General features: G+C 42.0%; 1 protein-coding gene across 1 annotated transcript; it reads right to left on the reverse strand.

Annotated features, from left to right (window-relative positions):
• Positions 1-512: 512 nt before the first annotated feature.
• On the reverse strand, positions 513-22433 carry LOC142381845 (uncharacterized). Its single transcript, XM_075467102.1, has 6 exons — positions 22152-22433; positions 21636-21713; positions 20169-20816; positions 20017-20082; positions 8806-9987; positions 513-2874 (listed from the first exon to the last, which is right to left on the reverse strand). The coding sequence occupies exons 2-6, from the start codon at positions 21652-21654 to the stop codon at positions 1307-1309; spliced, it is 3483 nt and encodes a 1160-aa protein (XP_075323217.1). The 5' UTR covers positions 21655-21713; positions 22152-22433; the 3' UTR covers positions 513-1306.
• Positions 22434-26915: the final 4482 nt, after the last annotated feature.

Here is a 26915-nt window from a genome sequence, read left to right on the forward strand (position 1 = left end):
TCACCAGCTCTTTGATCCACAGTTTTCAGCATTTTTAAAGGAGCATTTGCTTTTAATGCATTTGGACTTGATGTCTTCTTGTTCTTTTCTTAGTTCATTGATATCTTCTGGAGAGAGGGTTATCTTTCTCCAATGCCTGAGTTTGTTGTTGTTGTTGGTGGTGAAGAGGTCAACAGGAAGTGGCTCTATTAGCAACAGCTGGAATGGGTACAGCGCCACCTATCATACCGGGGTATGACACGCTTTGTGCCTCTGATCCCATTCATTCACCATCATATATCCAAGGAGAATTACCCTTTAATAACTCATTCTTATTGTAATTTAGCCAATAACCCGATCCTTTCAGTGCCATGTGACCCCACTGAGTGAGGGAACCCACAGGTAGGACCAGGATGAATATGTATATTCGGGTCAAAAACAGACTAAAATAATAAACACACTGAGTGTCTTTTAGGCATTTATTAGTTTATGAAGCATTTTTGTACATAACAAACATAATTGGAAGAGAAGAAAATGTGAAACAACATCCGTACTCCTTATAATTGAGATAAAGATAGATTTATTACTAAATATCCTCCAACATTATGTTGCTTCAATCACTGTAAAAGATCAAAATAAAAAGTAATTCATTTTCTTTACATCTATTCTGATTTAAACATCATTTTATCTCTCATCTCACAAAAGATTTGGTTTAAAAAACATGAAGCAGTTTTACTTTCAGGCTACTTCTAAAACACAGAAAAAGAGTCCAACATTTAGATTTAATGAAATGAAATTTGATTTTTGGTGATAATGATCAGATGACAAATGATATACAGTACAAATATGAAAAAGATAAAAAAAAAAACATAATAAAGATCTACTTAACATAGAGAGTTTTGCATAATACAGTGAGCTGAACCTGGATTACATGTTTCATCCTCATCAGTATTTGGGTTGTTGTTATTTCAAACAGGCACTTTTACATAAAGAACTAAAATCAGAATTCATCATTAAATGATATGAAGCTGAAGACATTTAAAGAACATGATAAATGGAAAAAACCTTCTCTGTAAATATCTGATAGTCTGTTTATATTAGACTTCCATCAGTTTGAAGGTCTCCTTTAGAACAGAAGGAGGTTACTGTCACTCCAACATCTCACTCTGTCAAACCCCTAAAACAGAAAAATCCCACAGAACACAAACACAGACAGATGTGAACACAGCTGTGTAATCTGGAGTCTGTGTGACCAACATCTGAACTCTGTTGATGTTAAATGATGTTCAGTTTGTGACACGAGTGAAAAATACTCAGCAGAGGAACATCAGCTGGTGGTACAGTGCTTTACCACAAATTTACTTTTTAAAGAATTCAATTCTTTTTCTTGTCTTTTTTTCAACTCTTCTAACTCTTTGTTTTGCTCTTCCTTTTTCTTCACATCATCTCTGAGCTCCTTCTCTGTGTGAGCTGTGAGCTCCTGTAACTGTTTATACTGTTCGCTGTGTGTCTCCTTTGTCGTTTTTATTTCTTTCTCATGTTTTTCCAACAGAGCTTCGAGGTCTTTTTCATATTTCTCTCTGAACTCATTAAATGTCTCAGCTTGTTCTCTGGCCTTCTCTTCATATTTCTTCTTCATGTCTCTCATTGTTTTCTGATAGTTTTCCTCTAATCTTTTCCTTTCTTTCTCCTCCTCTTCTCTTCTCTTTTGATCTTCTTCTTTTCTTTTCTTTTCATGTTTTTCTCTCTCCTGCTCAAGTTCATCTTGAAGCTTTTTCAGTCTCAGTTCTTCCTCTCTTCGTCTCTCTTCATCTTCTTTATATCGGTTATCCCACCACTCGTTCCGTTCCTTCTGCCAGGCCTCTCGTTTTTCCTCCATCTCTTTTCTGCTCTCCTCCAGTTTTCTGTCAATAGTTTCCTTTTCTTCTGATTCTGACCTGATTTGTTTCTCCAAAGCTTCTCTTTCTCGTTCCCACTTCTGTTGTTGTCGTTCTTCCTCCTCTTTTCTTCTCTTCTCTTCTTGTTCTCTAGCTTCCTGTTCTTTCTTTCTCTGCTCGCGCTCCTTGTTGATGTTTTCCTCCATTTCTTTCAGTTGTTCAGCTTTCACTTTTCTTTCCTTTTCAATTTCTGCTCTCTGTTCTTCCATTTTTCTGTTCAGTTCTTTCTTTTCTTCCTGATGTTTTTGTTCAAGCTCCTCCTTCTGCCTCTTCATCTCTTCTTCCTTCTCCTTCAGGATTCTCTCCATTTCTTTCTGTATCGCAGCTTCAGCTTCTTGCAGCATCTCATTGGTGTAGAAGCTGCCTCCGTTTTCTGTCACCATGGAGTCGATTTTTTGGATCAGCTCGCTGACTTGTGTGCGGTTCTGTTTATCGTAATTATCAAACACATGGTATCTTCCTCCACAGTCAGAAATCAGCTTATTAAATGATGCATCACATCCTTTTTCAATGTATTCTTTAATGGTCTTCTCCTCATGTTTCAGAGTATCTCCTCTTGTGAAAAGAATGATGGTGAACTTTTCAGATTTCTTACCAAAAACCTTCTTAATGAGTGTTAAAGTCTCCTTCTCCTCTGGTGTGAGTCGACCGATCTGTAACACCAGCAGGAAGACATGTGGTCCTGGAGCCAGAAGACTCATACATTTCACCAACTCCTCCCCAACCTGATCATTGGACAAACTACTGTCGAACAGACCAGGAGTATCGACCACAGCAACAGGACGACCGTCAACTTCACTGTGTTCTTTTTGGCACTTCTTGGTAACTGACTCTTGGGTTGATTTGGCTTCAAACTCTTTCCTTCCCAGAATGGTGTTTCCTGAGGAGCTCTTCCCACTGCCGGTCTTCCCGATCAGAACAATCCTGAGACTCTCTGAGCTCTGCTGCTCATCAGCATCTGTCAGATAGGAGAACAATTAAATGTATTTGTTAATAATCTGCTTATAACATAAAAGAAAAACAATAGTTAACTACTGACAAACTGTCTACAGACCTCCAAACTTCATGTGGTCTTCAGATTAGCTCAATTCAAGGTAAACACAAGAAACTTGTGCTAAAGGGAAAAAAAATAGACCAGACTCAGTGAATAATTCCCTATAATATAGATCAATGACCAACATGTCATTGGGGTCATCTGGTGGGAACCTCCTTTCATCAGTGTTTCGTCTAGTTGGGGTTGGGGATTCAAACCCTGGTACGGGTAGGGGGAGAAATAGAAGAGGTAAAGATAAGTAGCAATGGGATTCAAATCCTGGTACAGGTAGGGGGTAATGAAAGTACATTACATTACATTACACTTAGCTGACGCTTTTTATCCAAAGCGACTTACATCTATTTAGATACAGGGTATTGGTTACAGGCCCTGGAGCAATGTGGGGTTAGGTGCCTTGCTCAAGGGCACTTCAGCCATGAATGGAGGTGTAGGGAGAGGTAATGGCGGGACTTGAACTTGCAACCCTCTGATCTTAAGTCCACCTCCCTAACCACTAGGCCACGGCTAGGTCTCAACGGGCCTGAAAATTACAACCCGGCCCGTGGCTTTCAAAGCCTGAGCCCGATGTAACCCGACACATCAATATGAATAATCTACCCAAACCCGGCCTGCGGGCGGACGCCGGGGGGTCGAGTTTTCCCATGTTATCCTATGGAGACTGACGAGCTGTGGGTCGTTACGGCACTTATGTGCAGTGGCGGTGGCTGAATGCCCACAGCTTACTGTATGGCGGTTCAGGCTAGACGTCCCTGTTTTTTTGCTGTCATATTTTAACAGCACCTTGCATTTTGAGCATTGCACATAACCTGTGGAATTTCCATCAGAATCCAGCACCACTCCAAACACTTTCCAGACCTCGGATTTTCCCACTCCTGTAGCGACGGTGAATTCACCTACAGCAAGTTTGCTCTTAACCAACTCCATCTTCTTCTCCGCTAAAGACGTGCATGCAGCGGTGTCATGTCTGTCCCCGCTCCTTGCAGACTATCGTTACGGCAGATAGATACTTTATTGATCCATCCATCCATCCATCCATTATCTATACCGCTGAATCCGTCGATCGGGTCGCGGGTGGGCTGGAGCCTATCCCAGCAGTCAATGGGCGAGAGGCGGGGTACACCCTGGACAGGCCGCCAGTCCATCGCAGGGCCACATAGAGACATACGAGACAAACAACCATGCACGCTCACACTCACTCCTAAGGACAATTTAGAGATGCCAATCAACCTAACATGCATGATCTTTTGGACAGTGGGAGGAAGCTGGAGTACCCGGAGAGAACCCACGCATACACGGGGAGAACATGCAAACTCCACACAGAAAGACCCCAGCTGGGTGTTGAACCAGGAACCTTCTTGCTGTGAGGCGACGGTGCTAACCACCACACCACCGTGCAGCCCACTTTATTGATCCCCAAGGAGAAATTCACCATGATTCACGGTAAACAGCAGCGCTGATTAATACATTTATTTTTCCACTAGGCGGAAAAGATTAAGCCCGAGGACCGACCCGACTCGAGTCATCTGCTTATATTTTCGACCCGAACCCGGCCCTAACCCGCTGGTCCCGTCGTTTTTTTCGGGCTGACCCGACCCGCTGAGAACGCTAAATGAAAGTATAGAGGGTGCCAGAGGTGGAGGCAGGACAAGACACACTAGCAGATTCAGTAGACAAATGCACCTAAACAGTCCTATAATCACTAAAAATGCCAGCAAAAACAAAACCATACAGCTCACTCAAAGCCAACTCACCCAAAATGGCCGCCTGGTTTCAAAAGGATCACATGTGCCAAACCCTCCACTTAAATATCTTGAACTTCTTCTTTGCTTTTCCAAAAGTCTGTTTACCCTAAGTGCTGCCCCTGCTGGGCCCCCAGCTGCTATTCCTTCTTCTTATCCAAATCCACTGACTGGACTTTACTGCCTCATCTGACACTTCCTTCACTATTTTCCTCACACTCTGTCCACTTACACCCAGCTCCCTCAACAATGAGACAACAGACTATTACTCTTTTGAACGCATATTGTTTTGAGAAGCAAAACTCTTTATTTTTTAAACCCCAGCCAACTAGCCGGACTACCATCGTTAACACCAAAACGAGGCTGGAACTCTGCTCACAGGATGCAGCAGGGGGTAAGAAGATGTTCATAAATGATGTTGCTAATATGGGATGTCATACAGCTTCATGTCAAAAGAGGCGAACTATCCCTTTAAGACTTGGTCATGTCGCCATGTATAAAGAACAGTGCGTAGACAGCTTCATGGAATGGGTTTCCATGGCAACTGCATCCAAGGCATACAACACCAAGTGCAATGCAAAGCGTTGGATGCAGTGGTGCAACAATTAAAATGTTTAATCTAATTAATCACATGATTTCCCTGATTAATCACATTTGTACACAAAATCCAAAAAATTAATCCAAAAGTAGCGTATAGCTTTTAGCATTTAGTGTTATTTTAAATGTGCTGCCATATAAATGAAAGTGCCATAACATTTGTTGTGCAAACACACTTTTAACATTCATGGAGAAACTTTTTCAAAACTTAATGGGCGTGGCCGTGGCGACGCCTCAAAGTTCGATAAGCTTCAAACTTGGCCAGGTTACTCTTAAGACATGGGGGGAAAAATTCATGAAGAAACCTTTTTAAACTCTGAACGATGTGGGCGTGGCCAGGCTGTGAAAATCTTATGATGGTGTGTTATTTGAAAGCCTTATCATGATCGCAAGGTCATGAAATTTTGTCACACACGTCCATCTTGACGACCTCGTACGTATGTAAAGAGTATCGTGTGTGGGCGGACATAAATGGCTCAGTGGCGCCCCCTAGAAATTTTCAAAAACCCCTACGCATTGTGGTTATTATGGGCTCATACATACGCAGAGGGTATCGTGCGTGTGATGTCATGCGATAAGCTCCAGCGTCCAGCGCATGCCCAACGTGCGCACATCCCAACGTACGCACACCTCGGTCCCGCTCACAGCAGCTTGCAGCTTTCTAGTTTAGACTGGAACTACTACGATGAAAAGACAATTCAACTTGGCTGTAAATGCATGAGGTTTTTTTAAAATTTATTTTGAAATACGTGCTTTTATGTTGAAACAAGGGGGGCTCTGTCACGTCCATGGGGTTTTCCCCATGTTTTTAGTTTTATGTTTTATCATGTTTTAGGTTGTTTATGTCTTAGTTTTTGGGTTCATGTTTAGTTTTAGTTTTGCCATCGTCTTCCCTACAGTTCTGTTTGCTCAATCACTTCACCTGTAGTTTTCTCCTCAGCTGCACTCACTCACCAATCACATTCCTCAGTATTTAGTTTCCAGGGGCCTCATTACAGAAACTTCCTAAGTCTGAAATCCTATCTTATCTTAAGATAGGAAATTAGCCATTCCAGAACCATCCTAAGTTAGGAATATCTTAACTTAGGATGCCTAAGTAAGGAGACCATACACCCTGTCCTAAATTCCAATTTTTAACTGACAGTTAGTGAAATAATGGCATCAGCACAGTTACTAGGCGTGTTTGAAGAGGAAGAAAACAGAAATTTAATGGTGGAAAGGCTACTGAGACCACACAACGACATGCTGAATTTTCCTGATGGGACTTTGATGTCTTTTTTATCTTTTTATCTTTATTTATTTTAAATTTATTAAATGTATTTATAAAATTCTCCAAACAATGCGGCCTTCCTCTCCTCCACCGCCCCAATCAACGCCTCCACCTCTTCATTCGAGAAATTAAAAGCTCTCCTTTTCTTTGAATTGTTTGCGTCCATATTTATTATTAATTATGCTAGAACTATCTGTTTTTTTATCTGGCTGCCCCGATGAAAAAGTCATTGTTGTTACATTCTATCAATCTTGTGCATATTCGAAGTGGCAGAAACAGACACGACCAATCGAAAAAAATCTATGATAGAGTGGTTAGGATTTCCTAACTTAAGATAGGATTGGGGGCCAAAGATAAGATAGGAAACGGCCAACGACTTAGGAATTCTTTCTGTAATAGGAAGTTAGGATTTTTCCTATCTTACTGTTCCTATCTGAAGTTAGGATGAGCAGTTAGGATTTGTTCTGTTATGTGGCCCTAGGTTTCCCCATGCACTTTGTCAGATCCTTGCACCTTACTCCGTCTTGACCCCTTCACGCCACGCCACGCCACACCACGCCACGCCACGGTTGTTCCAGAGCATGGTAGAGATGAAGCATCTTCTTTTGTTATTTTCATGGTTGTCTGTCAAACAGCTCTGTCCATGACTGTCACCTCATGTAGGAATTAAAATGCTGTTAAAATCAGAATAACTCCTAATCATGACGATGGTTGCTTTAACTACTAAGTTTATGATACCTTAATGGCTAAAGTAAAAAATAGAAAATCTCAACTTGAACGTGTAGGTTGAAAGGTTGCTTGATAAAAGATAAGAAAAAAATAAGAAGCTCATGTTTCACTCCATCATAATGCAGATCTTTAACCCTTTTAACTTCCGTCTTTTCCACAGCTGAGCAAAGCTAAAGGACCAACAACAGCATCAAAACTACCAAGGGCAGCCCATAGCTAAGATTATGCCACATATTTCTGATACTGCCCCCAAGTGGCAGGAAAACAATACAACATGTAGACGTTTGTTTACTGAGCATCCACACAGGCCGCAGAACTATGTTCAAGTCTTTAGTCTCTGAGATTTAACACTTTGGCTGTTGAACACCTGAAGAAAGGTACAGAGCATTTGGTTTAATAAAATGATATAAATAAGCTTAATTAATTATAACTTATTTATGTAAGTGTGTAACTGTTTTTCTGCAGTGTTTTTTAAATGTTTGTTTATGCATTTAGGAGACACTTTTATCCAAAGCGACTTACAATTGAGGATGTAACATCAAAGCCAACTACATAAGAAGGAAGCCATTAGTCAGACTCTGTCAGGGGTGAATGTGTAGAGATAGAGTGCAGGAATAGAGGGAAGTACAGGGTAAGAGATGCTCTCTGAAGAGCTGGGTCTTCTTGAAGATATTCAGGGACACCCTTGTTCTGGTAGCACTCGTAGGTCATTCCACCATCGTGGAACGACACATGAACAGAGTCTGGATTGTCTTAAGCGTGGTGTAGGCACTGCTAGACGACAATCCTGTGACGACCGGAGTGACCGAGTTGTGACGTAAGCTTTTGCAAGAGCATTCAAGTAGATGTGAGCAGTTTCATTAAGGACTCTGTAGGCTAACATCATTGACTTGAATTTGATGCGGGTGGCTAAGGGTAGCCAGTGTAGCTCAGTGAACAGAGGGGTGATGTGTGCTCTTTTAGGCTGATTGAAGACCAGATGCACCACCGCGTTCTGGACCATCTGCAGCGGTTCATAGCACAGAACAATGTTCATACTGATAATGACTTATACCACTACTGTTGAGAGTAAACAAAGAAAAATTTAGTTTGTTGAAATAAAGTGAAATAAGGTTAAATTAAAGTAAAAATGTTAAAGAAATATTAACTTTTTACAGTTGAATATAGCAACAGTGCAGGAACTTGTGTTCATTTGCATGCTCAAAGGTCTTTGGAGGCAGATATATATAAATATTTTTTTCATAAACTATAAATGGAGACTTTTTTTTTCTTTTCTTCTGCCTGTTTAAGAACCAGTTTCTACATCTCATCTGAAAATGTTCTTAATGTCTGCCACTGATAAAAGACAGAGATCACATGACACCATCTTGTCTTTGATTGGCCGTTAAAGAGTGGAACAGGTTCCTAAACACAGAGGTGGAACTGCAGAATCAATTATAACTGAAGCAAACAGGAACAGAAAGTAATTCAAAGTTTAATTATATAAGTGTTAGTATTTACCTTTGACCACGGTCTTTGTGTTAAGCTCTTCAAGTTGAGCCTGTAGTCTGCTGATGTTTTTCTCCTGTTGTATGACTTTATCCATCTGGGCATGTGCAAATGTTTCTGATGTGTAGCTGTTTGGTTTCTGCTCTGACTGTCTCATCTTTTGCACAGCCTCCAGCAGCTCTGGGATCTGCTGCCTGTCTTTGATGTTCAGAACAACAGATCTTCCTCCACAGCTCTGACGGAGCTCCTGGATATCTTTGTTACCTCTCATAAAGTTAACAAAAGCTGGAGCTGTAGGATCTGACTCCACAGTGAACAGAATCATGGTGAAGTCATTGACTCGAGGGCTGAATGTGTCCTGGATGGTCTGTAACTCTGCCTTGTCTTCGTCAGTGAGGGGACCCACAGGGAGGACCAGGATGAAGGCATGGACGCCCTCAGGATCACAGAGGGAGACGCACCTGAGTGATTCCTCCATCACTGCCTCCGGAGGTTCTCCACACAAGGCAGGCAGCTCCACCAGAGAAACCCGACGTCCACACACCTCTGCCTGATGTTTAACACGCTCTGATGAGTTGGAGGCTGAATGGAGCTGCGTCTGACCTAAAATGGCCTTGGCTGCTGAAGTCTTCCCTGCTCCTCTCCTCCCACACAGAACCAGGTTTAAAGATGGTTTCCTGTGACCCCGCTCAGTCAGGAGGAGGGGGGCAGGGTTTCCTTCTGCTGTTTCTTCCATCTTTTCCATTAATGAGCGATAGTTATCTTCAGACATATTGTAGTGTCTTCCTTCACAGTCTTTAAGGAGTTCATTAACAGAGGAACTCATTGCATTCTCATGTGTAATGATGACCATCGAATGTTTGAAGGAATCTTCACCAAACAAACTCAGGATGAGCTTCAGTGTTTGTCTGTTCTTCTCTGTGAAATCTGAAGGCTGCACTAACAGCAGCAGAACATTTGGTCCAGGAGCACAGAGACTCACACAGCTCTTTACTTCTCTTCTCATGTTCTCCTCAGACAGACTGAACATGTCGGGAGTTTTCACTACTGTTACTGGTTTTCCTTTCCACTCTCCACAGGAGGCCACGCAGTGTTTGGTTGGAGAATGAAAACTTTGGTTCCCAGTGATCAAGTTACCAAGTTTTGTCTTTTTGTCCTCACTTTTTCCCAACAGCACAACTCTGAGTGCAGAAACTGAAACAGAACAGAGAAAATGATCCAATGACACTTAAATCACATCATAGTAATCACATTCAGTCCCATCAATTTCCACCTGGACCAGCCCATTTTTCCCATATCTGCTATGTAAGATTAAAAAGCAGCTTAGCATGGCTACCAGTTCTCTCCCTCCATCTCCTGCTTTCACCTGCTCCGTGTGTCAGATGTTTAGTTACTCCTCTGCCTCCTTTAGCGATAATGGTACATGTAACAAATGTAGTCTTTTCGTAGTTTTGGAGGCGAGGTTATCTGAATTGGAAGCTCAGCTCTGCACTGTTGAAAATCCCCCGATAGTGAGCCAGTTCTCTTTAGCCGGTGCGGAGCCACCTAGCTTAGCTAGCTCCAAGCAGAACCCCCACTCAGCGACACACCCGCTGAGGACAAAACTCTTTTAAAACATTTGATGTTATATATACACCCAATTATTTGAATCAGGTGTGCTGGAACAGGGAAACAAGGAAAACATGCAGGGCAGTGTGCCTTGAGTACCAGGGTTGGGAAACACTGGTCTAGATGGTGTTCAGCAAACAACGTGGGCTACAGAGATAATTGGCAATCTTTCTGGACAAAACCTGAGGTCCGTTTCACGTAGCAGGTTTAGTGAAAACTCTGAGTTTATTGACCCTGAAATGAGGGAAACTGAGTTTTCCGTTTCACAAAGGGAGGTAACTCAACCCCGAGAAAGAGGGGTAACTCTAGCCTGTTTCACAAAGAGAGGTAACTTAACCTCACGGTCAGTTACCGTAGTAACAGACTCTCTGAACCTAACCTGGTCGGGACCAGGTTTTATTCAAGAAACCTCAAGTTTCTTTCTGTCTCCGCCCTCTTTCAGCCACACACGCCATCTGATTTCCTCATTCATTCAGTCAGCAGAGCGAGTTCTTCTACTTCTAGAAGACCATTAGGCACAGTAGGAGGCAACTTTTTTCACAAACATGTCCTTTAGACAACGATCCCGTGGATGAAGGTGCAACATTATTGCGCAGAGAAATAAATATTCGTCGGAGATGGTTATCAGACCGCGCATAGATTTTTGCATTGACAGACAATTATCTTTTTGAACGGCACCATCAGAATGTGTTGGGACAAAAGAAAAAAAAGACATACAAGACAAATAAATATTTGTATGAATAGGCTTAAAAAAGACACATATAGGCCTATTATATTTTATAAAGGCACTCGTGTCTTGGGGGTGGATTCCCTCAGCCACTGCCCTCCCGTTAGAGGTGGTGGTGCTGGGCAGTGCACCACCCGTTTTACGGGCATCTGCCTTCTTTCTGTTGGCTCAGTAGAAGTCTGTGTTAGTTTAAATAGGCTTAATTATTTAACAGAACATGATATAGATGATAACTCTAAATTGTCCTTAGGAGTGAGTGTGAGTGTGCATGGTTGTTTGTCTCGTTTGTCTCTATGTGGCCCTGTGATGGACTGGCGGCCTGTCCAGGGTGTACCCCACCTCTTGCCCATTGATCGCTGGGATAGGCTCCAGCCCCCCCGCGACCCGACTGACGGATTCAGCGGTGTATAGATGAGAAGACATAGTTTATGTGTGTGAAAACAGCATTATGTTGGGAATAAAATAACTGCACAGTCAAATAGCCACTTAATATTTATTTTACAGTGTAAAACATGATCAAAATGAGGTACCTCCATGCTGAGGTCTCACCTGTTTGAACAATGGGCCTCATGCAAGAAGCGTTCGTACGCACAGATTTGTTCTTAAATCGTGCGTACGAGTGATTTAAGAGAATTGGCTCATTCACCAATCTTTTCGTATTTTACGTTTTCTTTCAGGTACGAACAGAATTTACGAGTGATCCAGACCTGTCGTAGGAGTTTCGTAAAATAGTCCGCTGTTATTCAAATCAAGTTTGCTTGACTAATGCTAATTACTTTGAAGAAAAAATAAATAAATATATACATTATACCCAACAATGATGATGACATTTTTCTGTTTGACTTAAAATATGCACTAATCGAAGGTTAATTTGAATCTGTATATAACGGAAAGTAACCAGCGGCTGACTTGCTACTTTTTGATGTCTTTAGCGCGTCAGGCTCTTGGAATAGACCGTGGAGACAGACGGCTGAGATCACGATTTAGATTGCTACAAATATGCAGCTTGCTAGAGCCACAACTCCAGAGAGAAACACGCCGATCAAACCCAATTCCACCACACGTCCAGGTCCTCACCACCCTTGGATTTTTGGCCACTGGAACCTTTCAGAGGGAGATTGGACACAGATCGGGGGTGTCCCAGTCCTCTGTGAGCCGTGCGCTCCCCTTGGTCATCAAAACTCTCATCAGTTTATCACCCATGGTACATCAGATTCCCATACACCGCTGTCCAACAAGTACAAATTAAGAGGGACTTTCATGCCGTGGCTGGACTGCCAATCATAATTGGAGCACGAGACACATATACGCATCAAAGCCCCTCTGCTGTCATGGAGCGCACTCAGCTGAAGTCCAGGTGGGTGTGTCTCGATACCTCGTTCATGGCGCAATATTGCCATGAACGAGGGTCTCCACCTGAACCAGCCCAGGCAGACCAGAAGGTGTGGTGCCAGACGACCCCCCTCATGGACCGCCCCATCAAAGTGCCATCATGATGAGGCAACAACTGATTGCACGGCTTTAGTTGCAGTCATCGAGCACCTGCCCATGGCGAGACGTTTTTTTTAAGCCATTTTCATATGAAACCATTTTTTGAATTTTATTTCGCTGACATGGTATTAACAGCACTCGTAATAACTTCCCATTTCTTCGCTTTAGCAGTTCCCGTCCACTGCTTCCACTGCTAAAATGACAGATTTTCCTTTCTGGACATCTGAAAGCAGAACTTTAATCTCAGAGCCCCTAAAGTTGTTATTTTTGCGCCTTGTGCTTGATGTCATTCTCATGACTCAACACTCAACACTTCCTGGCACAGCAGCGAGGAAGCACAGCCTTATATGGTATCATTTTGGGCGTGGAGTATGCAAATTTACTATCCTCGTGCACGTGAACTTAAGATACGCACAAGTGTGATTCATCATTTACGCAGGTCGTTTACACACTTTTTCCAAAGTTAAGAGCGCTTGTTGAATCTGACGTGGCCTGTTCGCACGAGACCTTCGTACGAAAAAAGTAAGAGAAATTTAGAATAAAAATACAAAAATGTTCTTGCATGAGGCCCAATGTTTTTATATTTCATCTTAAACTGCTGCCAAGTGTGCTTCTCCGCCGCGGGATTGCACCTAAATGAAATAAATGAATGGGCTACCATTCAAGCAGTTTCCCTGTAATATTATTGTGATTGCAAAGGATTACATTTAAACTTACACTTTTGCTGCTGCAATGGTGCACTTATTTCTAAAAACGTATTGAAACTCGCCGTATAAGCGCATTAAGATTTCCAATTCGAGGTTGGTGAAAAACGTAGCCCCTCCTCTTCCCCGTTGCCATGGTGACTCATCGAATCGGGGCTCCATTGATGTTGGCTTTTTAAAGTTGTGGTGCACGCGCTAAACTCAAGGTGAACTTACTCAGAGTTGATTAACCTCACTCAAATCAGCGTTTGTGGAACCGAAAACTCAGGGTTTTCTATCTCAGAGTAGATCAACTCAGAGATCAGGAATAGACTCAGAGTTGGTTGAACCTGCTACGTGAAACGGACCCCTGGTCTGATGAGGAGCGACGGCATCCATCCCACTTTGGAAGGAGTGGCTCTCATTTCTAGAAATATGGACGAATTTATTAGTCGCCCCAAAAAAATGACAACCCAGGGTTGAGACCCGGATGCAGAGTTGTAGTCTTAAGCCTGATTCATAGTCGGTGACGCAAGACGCAATGCATGACACAAGACGCAACGCAAGCCCTTGCACGGTTGCAAGCCCCCCCTTGCGTGCCTGCATGTGTCACCTCAAGCGCAAGCCACTGGCTGTGTTCGAAACCGCCTACTACTTGAAAACGGCATACTCATCGATCAGACAGTATGCAGAGCGTTTACACACAGTGCACTTCACTCCTGTCCGAACTGAAATCAGCCAGCCTGAAAAGCTGATTTACCTTAAGCTATAAACTCTGTAAATATATAACTTTAGCAACATTTGAAACATTTTCAGGCGAGGAAGTAGTCGTTTAGACCCCCAAGGTGTGGAAAATCTGACAAAATACCGGCTGTTTACAAGAAGAAGAAGAAGAAGAAGCATGAATCCAATCGAAGAGAGACTTGCCGAAGAGGTCCTGGCGGTGAATTTCCTTTCATCGTAGTAGGCTTGTCATTGAAGAAAACCGCTGCTCCACCTACTGTCCTGGCGGTGAATCGCCACGCAGCACACGCAATCGCCGACAAAGCAAAATGAAGCATAAACGTCTCGAGCCATTAACACAAGCACAAGACGCAAGCGCAAGGGCAGTTAAAAGAGGTATAACTCAAGCCTGAGTCGTCTGCGTGTGTGTCGCAGATAACGCAGACATGCCCCCCCCTACGCAAACACTCTGGTGCACCTCCTCAAAATTGTAACTCACCGCAGACAGTGTCGCATATATCGTCACAGGGGGGAGAGAAAGGAGGCCTCTGATTGGTCAACTCTACATCCGCTCTACACTATGTGTATTTCCGGTTTGCTAACCGGCTGACGCTAACCGTGCTAACCGTGACGATTCTTTCGCCTCTCTGCCAGCTCCAGTAGTAGCAATATTTCAAGATCGATCAGCTGCATCTCAATCAAAGTGCGCATTCGTCCAGTCGCCATTGTTGTTCAATGACCTCCGTAACAGTAACACCCACAATCCTAGCTTGTTTGTGATTGTCCCTCTTGTATTGTGGCGTGGGATTAACATAGCGCAGACAGCGCTTCAAGGCATAAATCAAAAATAACTGCGCCGTGTCTGCGACAAGCTCACTGCTACACACTGCTTCGAAGTATACACGAGCCTTCAGCCTTTACACACATCTCTGCGGCTTCCCTCCTGCTGTTTGATTGGGGGGCAATCAATAAACACAAAAGGAGCAAATCCTCTTGTGCAAAAAAATAACAACAACTGAACAAAACAGCAAACTATTAAATGTGGTTTGCTGAATATCAGATCTCTCCTTTCGAAGTCTCTGTTAGTGAATGAGTTGATCTGTGATCATCATATTGATATATTTTGTCTTACAGAAACCTGGCTGCAGCAGGAGGATCATGTTAGCATTAATGAATCAACTCCCTCTGACTATCTAAATGTTCATGTTCCTTGAACCACAGGCAGAGGATTTGCAGCTATCTTCAGGTCAGGGTTACTAATCAGTCCTAGACCAACTGTACCGCTGGTAAAAGTTTAACTCCTGACAACTCATGGTTGGCCCACCTGTAGAGGAGTCGACTGAGCCAATCAGCAGCGTTCTTTGTCACTTTCCCCAGGTGAAGGAAGAAAGCTGTACCGTGCTCACAGAGACGCCAGCATGCCAGCTGTCAACCACGCACTACACTCGCTACTCACACATTTGGCACAAGAGCAGAGATACAGAAACTGGAGGACTGGAGCTGAAAGTCGGAACTCTTTGATGTGACTGGAGTAGGAAACCGGACAAACTCTCATGTCACATTCCAACTGAAAAAGGCCGTTGAGTGAGAACCATTCATGTGGAATGCTAATGCTAGTAGTAAGCCGCTAATGCTACTAGCTTTGATAATACGGCTAATTCCACTAGTTCCGGTGCTAATTCATTATCAGGGTCTCTGCAGGTTTCAACAAGTCAAATTTAAGACTTTTTTAAGACCATAATTAATACAGTTTAACACCCATTTTACATCCATACTGTCAAAAAGGAGGCTCGGAATTGCTTGCAAAATATATGAATTTATTCGTAGAACATCAGCACGAACTTTGGAGATACGGTCTCTCTTGATGAAATCAGCTAATCCAAATCCAGCAATGTACACCGTCTTGTCTTTTCCACACTTAAACGTTTTCGCTATATCAGGATCCGGGAACATGATCTGGAACAGTTCATCAATGTTCTCATTGCCAGTATATGACCGGTGCTTAACTACCGTATGAAGAGTCCAGAGCAGCTGCGCTTTTAGTGTGGGCTTAGACCCAAATGTGTCCAGAGGTCAACTGGAGTTTTAGCAGACTGGGTCACGCTGGACCTCGACGCTCCAGATCCTGATGTGGAATAATACTGGCTGATGGAAAGCGTTTGCTGCTGGCATTTTAAGACTGCTTTATACTGTTGCGATATGGCATGGGACTCCAACACCTTGATGCCCAATGTGCCAAGTTTCAAAGTTTTCTTGCACAAGGTGTGGTGTGCTTCATAAATATTTCCATCAACCGGCTTCAACCATGAGTTAAATTGTTTCTATCTGAAGCCACAAATTGTCAAAATTGCATTTACCCATCTTAAACAAAACGTTAACTGATTAGCCGCTCCTCAGTCACGGCGCTGCGAGCAACCACGAAAAGTAAACTATAGAAGGTTGGGCTCGATAAATTCTGACCTGGCGGCACAGGTACTTTAGTTCCGTTATAGCATCCTCAAAAAACGAAACATTTAAAAGCGAGACTGAAGTTCATACATTTGTTTTAAATAAAAGTTACGTCAATACATTTTTAAAACCTTTCAAAATTGTATTTAAGACATTTTATGAGATTTCAAGAGGATTTTAGACCTTTTAAGGCCTTAAATTCAAATGATAAGATTTTAGACTTTTTAATAACCCGCGGATACCCTGATAATGCCTGCCGTCAATTAACAGTTTACCTGCCTTGCCCTGATGCTGTGCTACTGATGCTGGAGATTTAATAGTGGATTGGACTGGACACTGGTGAGAAATTGAGTGCTTGTGGATGTTAACTCATTCAATCAGGAGGTGTAAAACATACAGATGGATGCATGATTGATGATGATACCTGTTCATTAACAGGTCAGGCTTGATGAAGAAGTGGAGATCGACTAACACGGATCGCGAGTGTAATGGGAAATTCCATATGCCATTTGGTTTTAAAAAGTACTCTGACTTTTCTCTTACCCCACTCACCCTGTGATCCTTTTGTTTGGTTATTTAAGGGAAACAGGTTCTAAATTCATCACGAGGGGGTTTATGGTTGACACTTCCTGGGGAGTTTAGCTCAGGGGATAATAAAGAGGCAACCTCGTAAACATCTTCGTTATCTTTGATCCTGAGCAGGGTGAGGGGGCCATTTGTTCTTTGAGATAACCCCCCGCTTACGGGTATATATATAGCCCCTTTCACACTGCGACCCGCTACCTTAGCGGGTCCAAATCGCACCTTCGACCCGCGTCGAGCAATGTGAACATTTGGCTTGTCAGGGTGACCCGTGTCGCCTGAAGCCGAGTTCAGCGTTGCCTAGTGACAGAGCGTCACATGAAACACATAAAATGCTGGGCGTGTACAATGACGTAGGCACAAGCCATGCGTCGGAGTTGGTAGAAATACACCTGTATGCATCAAAATTTTCAAACAAACGATGGCGGGACACCTTGAGAACTCGTTTTTGCAATGCAGTTCATGGAGATATTACTTTACGGTGCGTCTTGCTGCGTGGGAAACCGCGCTCTCCCATCTTTCTTGCCAGCCCTTCCAGCAGAGGTCCATCTTTCACCGTCCCCGAAATGTGGCGGAAAATAACGTCCTCTGCTCGGGGGCTGAGGAGCTCGCGGACCTCCTTGTCTCCCCAGTTGGCCATATTAAAAAATGTCTCCAACTTGATGTAGGCTAAAACAGAGTAAAACTTGTCCTCACCTGTCGCTGTTGTTCTGAATCAGCTGCCCATTCTGTCTTTTAAACTCCTCACGTCACGCCCATGTCCGACCCGCGTCGATTGTGTTCACATCAAACTCGGCTCGGCAAAAAGACTAGGTTCCGACGCGGCAGCCCGGGTCGGCAGTGTGAACGCAACAGCGGACACGCTAAATTCGCGAATTAAACGCGGGTTATTTGGCAGTGTGAAAGGGGCTAATGATGTGTGTAATTCTGTTCGGGGCTCTGTTTCTCCACACCAGTGACGGAGACTTCAAACGCTGTATGCCTTTGAATAAACTTAAGGAAAGTTCGGATTTTCTGTTATTATTGAGTCTTCTCACCCACTTTGATAGAAAAAATCCACAACACGAGCTACCCAGAACGAAGGATAATTAGCTAAGACACACACACAGGCAGCAAGCCTGGCAGATAACCAGGTGGTGTGGTAGAACTTTTCCTTTACCCTTTTAGCCTGTTCCCCCTCACTCGGGTAACCAATCACCCTTATTTGTTTGGGACTGCAATATTACTACACTTGCTTCATGGTTATTAAGGTATTTATTCATTCCTGTCTATTTAAATGAATGAATAAATTTATTGGGTATTGTATAGTACGGCACAAGACTACAATTGAGTGAGTGTGTTTCGCTATTACTGAGTTGAGTAACCTCAGCTAACTTCTACAACTTTACCGTAATTCAACTGTGACTAGTCTGAAACTAAATTGTGGTTTAAAACCGCAAACATCTGTAAATACTTACTACTTTTGGTTTATTTTAATAACTTACCAAGTCACTTTAAAGAATGTTTTGTACATTCTGTCAATACACCTTTATTTTTGCAGCTCCCAGAGTCGTACCTTTCTTTGCCACTAGTCCATCTACTGGGTTAATCCTGGTATTTTCCTAATTACATTAATCTGTTTGGTATCTTAAGTGCTGCTCAAGATTAGCACAAGATTTTAGCTCTTTTGAATCTCTGATTCTCAGTTTTTCCCACCCAAAGTGGAAACCTCTTGTGTTTGTTGTTGTGTATCGTCCACCTGGCCCTTATTCTGAGTTTCTGTCTGAATTCTCAGAGTTTTTATCCCAGTTAGTGCTGAGTACAGATAAAGTCATTGTAGTGGGTGACTTTAATATTCATGTAGATGTTGAAAATGACAGCCTGAATATGAACTTTAATTCTATATTGGACTCTATTGGATTTTCTCAGAGTGTTCACGGACCGACTCACTGCCTTAATCACACCCTTGATCATGTGCTGACTTGTGGCATTGAGAGTGAACAGTTAACAGTGTTGCCTCATAACCCTGTCTTATCTGACATTCTTTTGACACGTTTGAGTTTACATTACTTGACTATACTATTTCTGAGAAGAAAAGTACATATAGAAGTTGTCTATCAGAGGATGCTGTAACCAGATTTAAAGAATTAATTCCATCATCCTTTTCTTCACTGCCATGTGCAGATATGACAGAGGACGACTACCTAAACTTTACTCCAGCAACACTCGACTCTCTTGTTGACAGCACTATAGTTTCAATGCGTACAGCACTGGACAATGTTGCCCCTCTGAAAAGGAAGGTAATCAGTCAGAAGAGGTTGGCTCCTTGGTATAATTCACAGCTGATTCTCATTCTGAACTTTTGCTGCAGCTGAGAGAATCATTTCATTTCTATCAATATTAAAATATTCCTATGAGATAAGTGTTTTGTGAATTTAGCTGTGATGTCACATTAAAGCCAGCGTAAACAATTGTTTTTTCCCAAAAACATATGAACAGAGAGAGACTAGCACAGGGCTACTTCAACTTCCTTTAACTATACCATCACTGCAGCTAAAGCTTACATTTTGCAAAGCTTTGTCACATGTTCTGCAGTACCTTCACATATTTACTGTTTTCCACTGTTTCTTTGTGGGACCTTTAGGCATTTGACTTAATTTGATTTATTTCCTGCTGCCTGCTCACATTATAACCGTTCCACCTTCAGGGGTGGAGAAGGTGACAACGCACTTCCTGCAGAAAGGCCCAGTTCATACAGGGCAACAGAACCCCTCTCTGGCTGACTGTTCCAACATGAAGTGGGACCAAAACACCAGTCTGAACCTGCTCTGAACACTTAAAGTCCAATTACTGACCTCACATTCTGTATGTGATGTACATGTCCTACAGTAAATGGGAATTCTGCTGTGTTCATACAAAGCAGATGAAGTACAGGTTAGTATTGTTGATGAGAACATATGTGTTTGTCCTGAATTTACTCACCACTGGAGGGAGAGATTTTCCCAGCAGAAGAAAATATAGAAGTGATTTGTTTAGCTGCTTGTATACCTGTGAAAACATGACATTAATGTGTAACTTAGTGTTTGAACAAAGAAAGGAAAGGTTCATGTGAATAAAGTAGCTTCTGTACTTACCAGCACCTCTAACAGCAGCCATGATAGATCCTGGTGTTTTCTCTTGTTTTGGGCTTTGATCATCACCTGCTGCAGTGGTTGGGATGTTATCAGTTGTGTCTTCAAATGCTTCACAGCTCACATGTTCTCCATTGTTCTCTTTTACAATCTGACCAAAGCGTGTTAGCAGCTCTGGAAGTTCAAGGTTCTTCCTCATCACATATCTGTATCTACATTTACTGATCAGGTCCTTTAATGGAGGCTTTAACATGTCATTTTCCATCAAATCTAAACTCTGCAGTCTGGGTGTCGACATCAGAATCAGTGAATGATCAAATGATTGATCACTGAATTCTTTAAGAACAGTACAGAGCCTCTCTTTGTGTTCCTCAGTGAAGTTTTCAGGCTGCAGAAGCAACAGGAACACATGAGGTCCAGGAGCAGAGACTCTCACACAGTCTTTTATGAACTCTGTCAGTTTGTCTGCAGTGAGAATCTGCAGATCTGGAGTGTTGATGACTGCAATTTTTTTCTGTGGTTCCAAAGGTCCACTGACTCTCACACAGGTGTGAGTTGCTGTGTTAAAAACATCCTTTCCCAGTATGAGGTTCCCCACTGAGCTCCTCTCAGACCAGCTGCCTCCCAGCAGAACAACCCTCAGCTCAGACACTGAAATGAAATAAACAGAAAAACATGTTAACTGAGACTTGCTCTTAACTGGAAAAACACCAGTCAGACATGAAACAAGACCTCAGATAGAATCAATCAGTGATGTTTATGTACAGATTACATCATATGTAACCTTTTAATGCAATTCTGTAAAGAAAAATATGAAAATTCATTCAGAATATCAATAAGTTGTCTTGGTATGTCTACACACTATTACACAACAAAGTAATTCATTTTTAACTATATATAATAATTTGTTGTTATTTATTTTTATTTACTGTTTCTAGCTGGTACGTAAAAAGAAGAAAACATGAATTAGTTATTATAGTGTAAATGAAAAATGACCTGGTTTACAAAAATCTTAAAAATGACAATTTTTACTGTATGTTTTTAGAAAATAAACAAGTTATTTCCATCTTTATGGAATTATCATGCACCTTCATGGTCAGCACTGAATAACACCTCTCTCTGACCGGTATCACAGCATTTTAACATCTGTAAAGCATCTGGTCCTCCACTTCTTGTTTGTGGGATTTTTGCTCTTTTTTCCTGTAAAATGCTTTTTGTTCTGTAGGATTCTTGGGTTTACATGCTTTGTTCTTCTGAGGTCTGTCCCGTAACAGAAGTGACTAAATAAGATTAACATCAACTGTTCAGTTTGATGAGACTTATTTGTCAGGGCCGAGCCAGATGCTGAACAAGACATTTTACACCTAAACATCAAATAAGATTTCATCATTTAGTATCCTCATTATCAGCATTTAGTTTTAGTTTTGCCCCAAAAGTGATGCCTGAATAACAGAGTCTGACTGAACTCACCAGGTGCTGCAGCAGCCATGATGTCACCGTGTCGTATCAGACCAACTCAACAGGAGACCAAACGCTGGCTTCAACAATCTGACAGAAGAGAAGTGTTTTAGAACATCTGTTCACAGCCAGGGGTTAGAAACACCAACAGGTGTGTAATCAAACAAAATGTAGTCAAACATGCTCATAATTTATATTTCAATACAAATAAATCCTACAGCAAAAAAGTTGGTTTACTTCATAGGTTGGAATGAAACACAGAAATGGTTCAATTGAACTAAAAATATATTTTTACAGGAAAAATATTGATGTAAAGAACGTAAGTGATCAGTCATACCCATGTTAATAATATTTCCTGTAAACGACTCGTATATTTAAATACAGCCGACCATCAGTTTAAACTGAAACAGACAGCTTTGAAAAGGCTTTTTTTAAAGTTTTACTTAAGCTGCATGTTATGATAAAATGTCAGCGTATCTTTTTACAGTGAAAAATATTGATGTAAAGAACGTAAGCGATCAGTCATACCCATGTTAACAATATTTCCTGTAAACGACTCGTTGAACCTGTGTGTTTGTTCTGCTCAGGGGTGACTGTATCTTATCTGTATCTTTATAATAGTCTTTATAATAAAGATGAAAAAATTAAAAAGAAAAAAGAAAGCTTTGAACAGATTCTGGACAATAGTGTTTGGTCAAAAAGGCACGTAATGATGATGCGATAGCTTAAATGTTGCATCTTTGATGGGATACTTCTGATGTTGAAATGTAATCAGTTGGCTTTTATAATGTATGTGTTAGCCCACCCACACGTCACCACCAGCCATCACTGGTTCTGCCATCTTTGTGAGGACAACATAGTTTTTAATCCTTGGAGTGAGGACATTTTAGCAAAGTGCTAGCAACATAGCAACATCAGACTACCCTTGAATTTGGAGATTTTTTTTTTTTTTTTGTATAACAAGGAAACAACTCCGGCCCTCAGGGAGCCCCACCTCTACTTGTTCTTCCACATTTTTTAGGTGAGTGGAACATGTGAAGGTAACACGCTCGGTCCCATGGGACATCCAGACATCCGATCCCCACTGAGACCTCCAGAAGTTAGCATCTTGAGAAGTGGTATGGGTTTCTTGAAGAAAGCAAAAGTCTGTGTTTTGTTGTTTACAGTAAAGAAATATGGCTTTGCGTTTTAAATGATTTCTAAGACCTCTCGCATTTAAAGAGATAATAGATAAAGACATAAAAATATAAAGCTACTTAGACTAACAAAACAAGTGGAGGCTCATAACCAACCGGCAAGAAAAAAAAAATTTACTTTAGGGAGAAAACTGAGTAACTATCAGCTTTAAACCACACAAAGTGAGAACACTGCGACTAGCCTTTTGTGCTTAATTGGAGTATTATCAAACATAAGCACCAAGTGCAACCTGTAATAATGTGTAAATATGAAAAACATTTGCCAAAATCGGCTTCAAGTGTGAACAGGAACTGTTGGGTGTAGCACCCCATTTGGCAGGAAAAAAAAAAGTCACAGCTTTACTCTTCAAGGCAAGGCAAGGCAATTTTATTTATAGAGCACAATTCATACACAATGCAATTCAAAGTGCTTCACAGCTATATAAAATCACAAGAAGGCATTTAAAAGAATTAATAAAATAATAAAAATAAAAATAAAAAATAGATAAAATCAGAGAAATAAAAAGCATGATTTAAATTGTAAACAAAAAGAAAGAAATAAGAACAATATAAAATCAGTAGCTAAAATGTGATTAAGTTTCGAGCTTTATTCAAACGCAGCTGAAAATAGGTGTGTCTTCAACCTGGACTTAAATATACTGAGCGTTTCAGCTGATCTGAGGCTTTCTGGGAGTTTGTTCCAGACATGTGGAGCATAGAAGCTGAATGCAGCTCCTCCATGTCTGGTTCTGACTCTGGGAACTGATAGAAGACCGGATCCAGATGACCTGAGGGGTCTGGAAGGTTCATACTGGGTCAGGAGGTCACTGATGTATTTTGGTTCTAGACCATTCAGAGCTTTATAGAGCAGCATCAGAACTTTAAAGTCTATCCTCTGATGGACAGGCAGCCGGTGTAAAGACCTCAGAGCTGGACTGATGTGGTCCACTTTTTTGGTCTTATTGAGGACTCGAGCAGCAGAGTTCTGAATAAGCTGCAGTTGTCTAACAGACTTTTTAGGTAGACCTGTAAAGATGCTGTTACAGTAATCAAGCCGAATAAAGATGAGTGCATGGACTAGTTTTTCCAGGTCCTGCTGACACATCAGATCCTTTAACCTTGATATATTCTTAAGGTGATAGTAGGCTGACTTTGTTACTGCCTTAATGTGTTTTTCCAAATTTAGGTCTGAGTCCATCACTACACCCAGATTTCTGGCCTGTTTGGTAGTTTTTAGGTGTATAGATTGAAGCTCTGTGTTGACCTGTAATCATTTCTCTTTGGCTCCAAAGACAATTACCTCAGTTTTGTTTTTGTTTAGCTGGAGAAAGTTGCGGCACATCCAGTCATTAATCTCTTCAATGCATTTACCAAGAGCCTGTACAGGGCCTCGGTCTCCTGGTGACATTGTAATATATATCTGCATGTCATCTGCATAGCTATGGTAGTTTATTCTGTTGTTTTTTATAATCTGTGCCAGTGGGAGCATGTAGATGTTAAACAGAAGAGGTCCCAGGATGGAACCTTGGGGAACTCCACATGTGATTGTTGTCTGCTCAGATGTAAAGTTACCGATTGACACAAAGTACTTCCTGTTCTCTAAGTATGTTTTGAACCAGTTTAGTACAGTTCTGGAAAGACCCGCCCAGTTTTCCAGTCGTTTCAGTAATATATTGTGGTCAACTGTATCAAATGCAGCACTGAGATCTAGTAAAACTAAGACTGACATTTTTCCACCGTCTGTATTCAGACATATGTCGTTAAACACTTTGGTCAGAGCAGTCTCAGTGCTGTGGTGTCATGGCAGTTCTTTTGTTAAAAAAAAGTAATTAAGCTGTTGAAAAACCACTTTTTCAATGATCTTACTTAAAAATGGGAGATTTGAGATTGGCCTGTAGTTGTTCATTTGTGTCTTGTCAAGATTGTCCTTTTTCAGCAGAGGTTTGATTACAGCTGTTTTTAGTGGCTCTGGAAACACACCTGACGTTAAAGACAAGTTCACAATCAGTAACAGGTCCGACTCCAAAATCTTTGAGACCCTTTTGAAAAAAGCTGTTGGCAGGATGTCTAAGCAGCAAGAGGAGGAGTTCAGCTGACGTAAGATGTCCTCCAGGTCTTTGCTGTTAATGGGTTGGAACTGTGTCATGGTGTTTAAACGGGTTTTCGTTGGAGACGGTACATATGCTAAACCTGCTGCTGATGTACCAACTGCTTGTCTAATATTTCAACTAAGGGAAAATTTCAGTTCCATCAACAAAGGCACGACCCCCAACAAAAAAGGCCTTCTTGTTTTCCTTTCTTGCTTTATCCACTGTGGGCCAAAGCATTCTCCTTCTTTCTCGATCCTCAGCAGACAGATCTTCTGCAAATTTCAGTTTGTTGTCTCGCAGGAAGGAAGATTGCTTGGCAGAACGCCAGACAGCATCACGGTAAAATCGAAGAGCAAAGCGAATGATGATACCTCTGGAGCGGGTGTTGCTAGCTTTCTTCGGTCCAAGACGATGTACGACGTCAATGGAGCTTGAAAGTTCTTCCTTCATATCTGGAAGCAGGGTCTGGCAGATCTTAATGACATCCTTCCTTTCATTCTGATTTTCTTTTTCCTCCAGGCCGAAAAGTCTCAAGTTCCAGCGACGTGAGTAGGCTTCCAGATGGATAATGCGACTCTCATGCACACTGCAAATTTTCTGGCAGTCGGTAATATGCTTATCACAGCATTTCACCTTGGTTTTCATGTCTTTTAAATCTGCGCAGATGAACTCCAATGATTCCTTAATACCTTCTATCTGTTTAGAATTGTCCTTGATTGCCTCCTTAGCTTCAATAATTACAACAGAGTTGGTACTGACCATCTTTTCCAGCGCATCTGACCTGCTGTTTATAAGTGAGGTAAGCGATGCTAACTCTGCGAGGATCATCGGTTCAGTGTCATACACTTTCCTTTGTTTCTCTGGTGGAGGTTTGGAAGGTGTCACGGGCAGAGGTGGAAACTCCGCTTCCATTACCTCCTCAGTTTCTGGGCCAAGATAATCATGCATGTTGGTAGCGGTCCAGCTTTTTCCTCCAGCTAGCTTCCCTCGTGCAGAGTTAAGGCGCTAGCATGGTTGCCACGTCTGTCACGGCGGTGTAGCACCGTGACGTCAAAATGACGTTTCAGTCGATTTTTGTAACTTGGTGGCGCAGAGAACAACGAACCGGATGGACCGATGTGAGACCAGGCTCAGTCAGGAGGTGCGTTTGTACAGCAGCTGTACGAAACTGCAGTGAAACAGCACAGGGAGCACGTAAACTCCCAAAACTGGTGCACAGAGATTGACAGAACTTTGGGGAAAGAGGGAGAGTTCTGTAAGAATGTGTGGAAGAAGCTACGGGACAGATACGTGAAGGCAAAGAAGAGGGCAGAGACTCTGTATTCGTGGCGCCCCCATCTTCCCCTCCTCCCCTTGGCCAGACTCAGACTCAGATCACACATCATCAATACACGTTTCGGCCACAGTTGTTTTCGGCGCCCCCTCCTGAGACTCTCACCTCTTGTGTTAGGTGAGCAACGCAGCACAGTGCAGAGTTTGTGCAGGGGGGAGGGGGGATGATTCAATATATATTTTTTTTTAATTATTAATGAATAGTTTTGAATGAGAGTGCATTATTATTATTATTGCTATTATTACTGTTATTATTATTATGTTTTTTTCTTTTGTTGATTGTATTTTTCCCCTTGGTCGGTCATTTCTGATTTCAAGCCTTTCATTTCACTCACAGGGTGATAACAAAAAAAGTGTCAAGTGTAATCATTATCATTATGACACAATAAAGTATCATAACTGCCTTAACCCCTTAGCATTCCTGGTGATTTGCCTGAAGGAACGCCTGCAAACTGCACTTTTTCTTAAACGATCACTGTAGATTATTCTACAGGAAAAACTACATATGAGCCTTTTCCTCATGGCTTGAAGGAAGCCTCTCTTTGAGCTGGGCTCCGTTGACCAATAGGAAAGAAATGCGATGGAGCGGGGGAAGCGCTTTACGCAGGGCCTGGCCATCATTGGCTGAAGCTGTTGTAGAAATCACCCAGTAACCTGACTGCTGAAACGGGACATGTATAGTGAGGGGGATGAAC

The sequence above is a fragment of the Odontesthes bonariensis genome, chromosome 6 (assembly GCF_027942865.1).
Source record: "Odontesthes bonariensis isolate fOdoBon6 chromosome 6, fOdoBon6.hap1, whole genome shotgun sequence".
NCBI classification, from domain to species: Eukaryota; Metazoa; Chordata; class Actinopteri; order Atheriniformes; family Atherinopsidae; genus Odontesthes; species Odontesthes bonariensis.

Excerpts from the sequence above, each read along its gene's own strand:
- LOC142381845 (XM_075467102.1), bottom strand. Across the intron at positions 20,083-20,168 it reads GGCTGCTGTTAGAGGTGCTG|GTATACAAGCAGCTAAACAA; the intron begins GTAAGTACAGAA and ends ATGTTTTCACAG. Across the intron at positions 2,875-8,805 it reads CACAAAGACCGTGGTCAAAG|ATGCTGATGAGCAGCAGAGC; the intron begins GTAAATACTAAC and ends CCTATCTGACAG.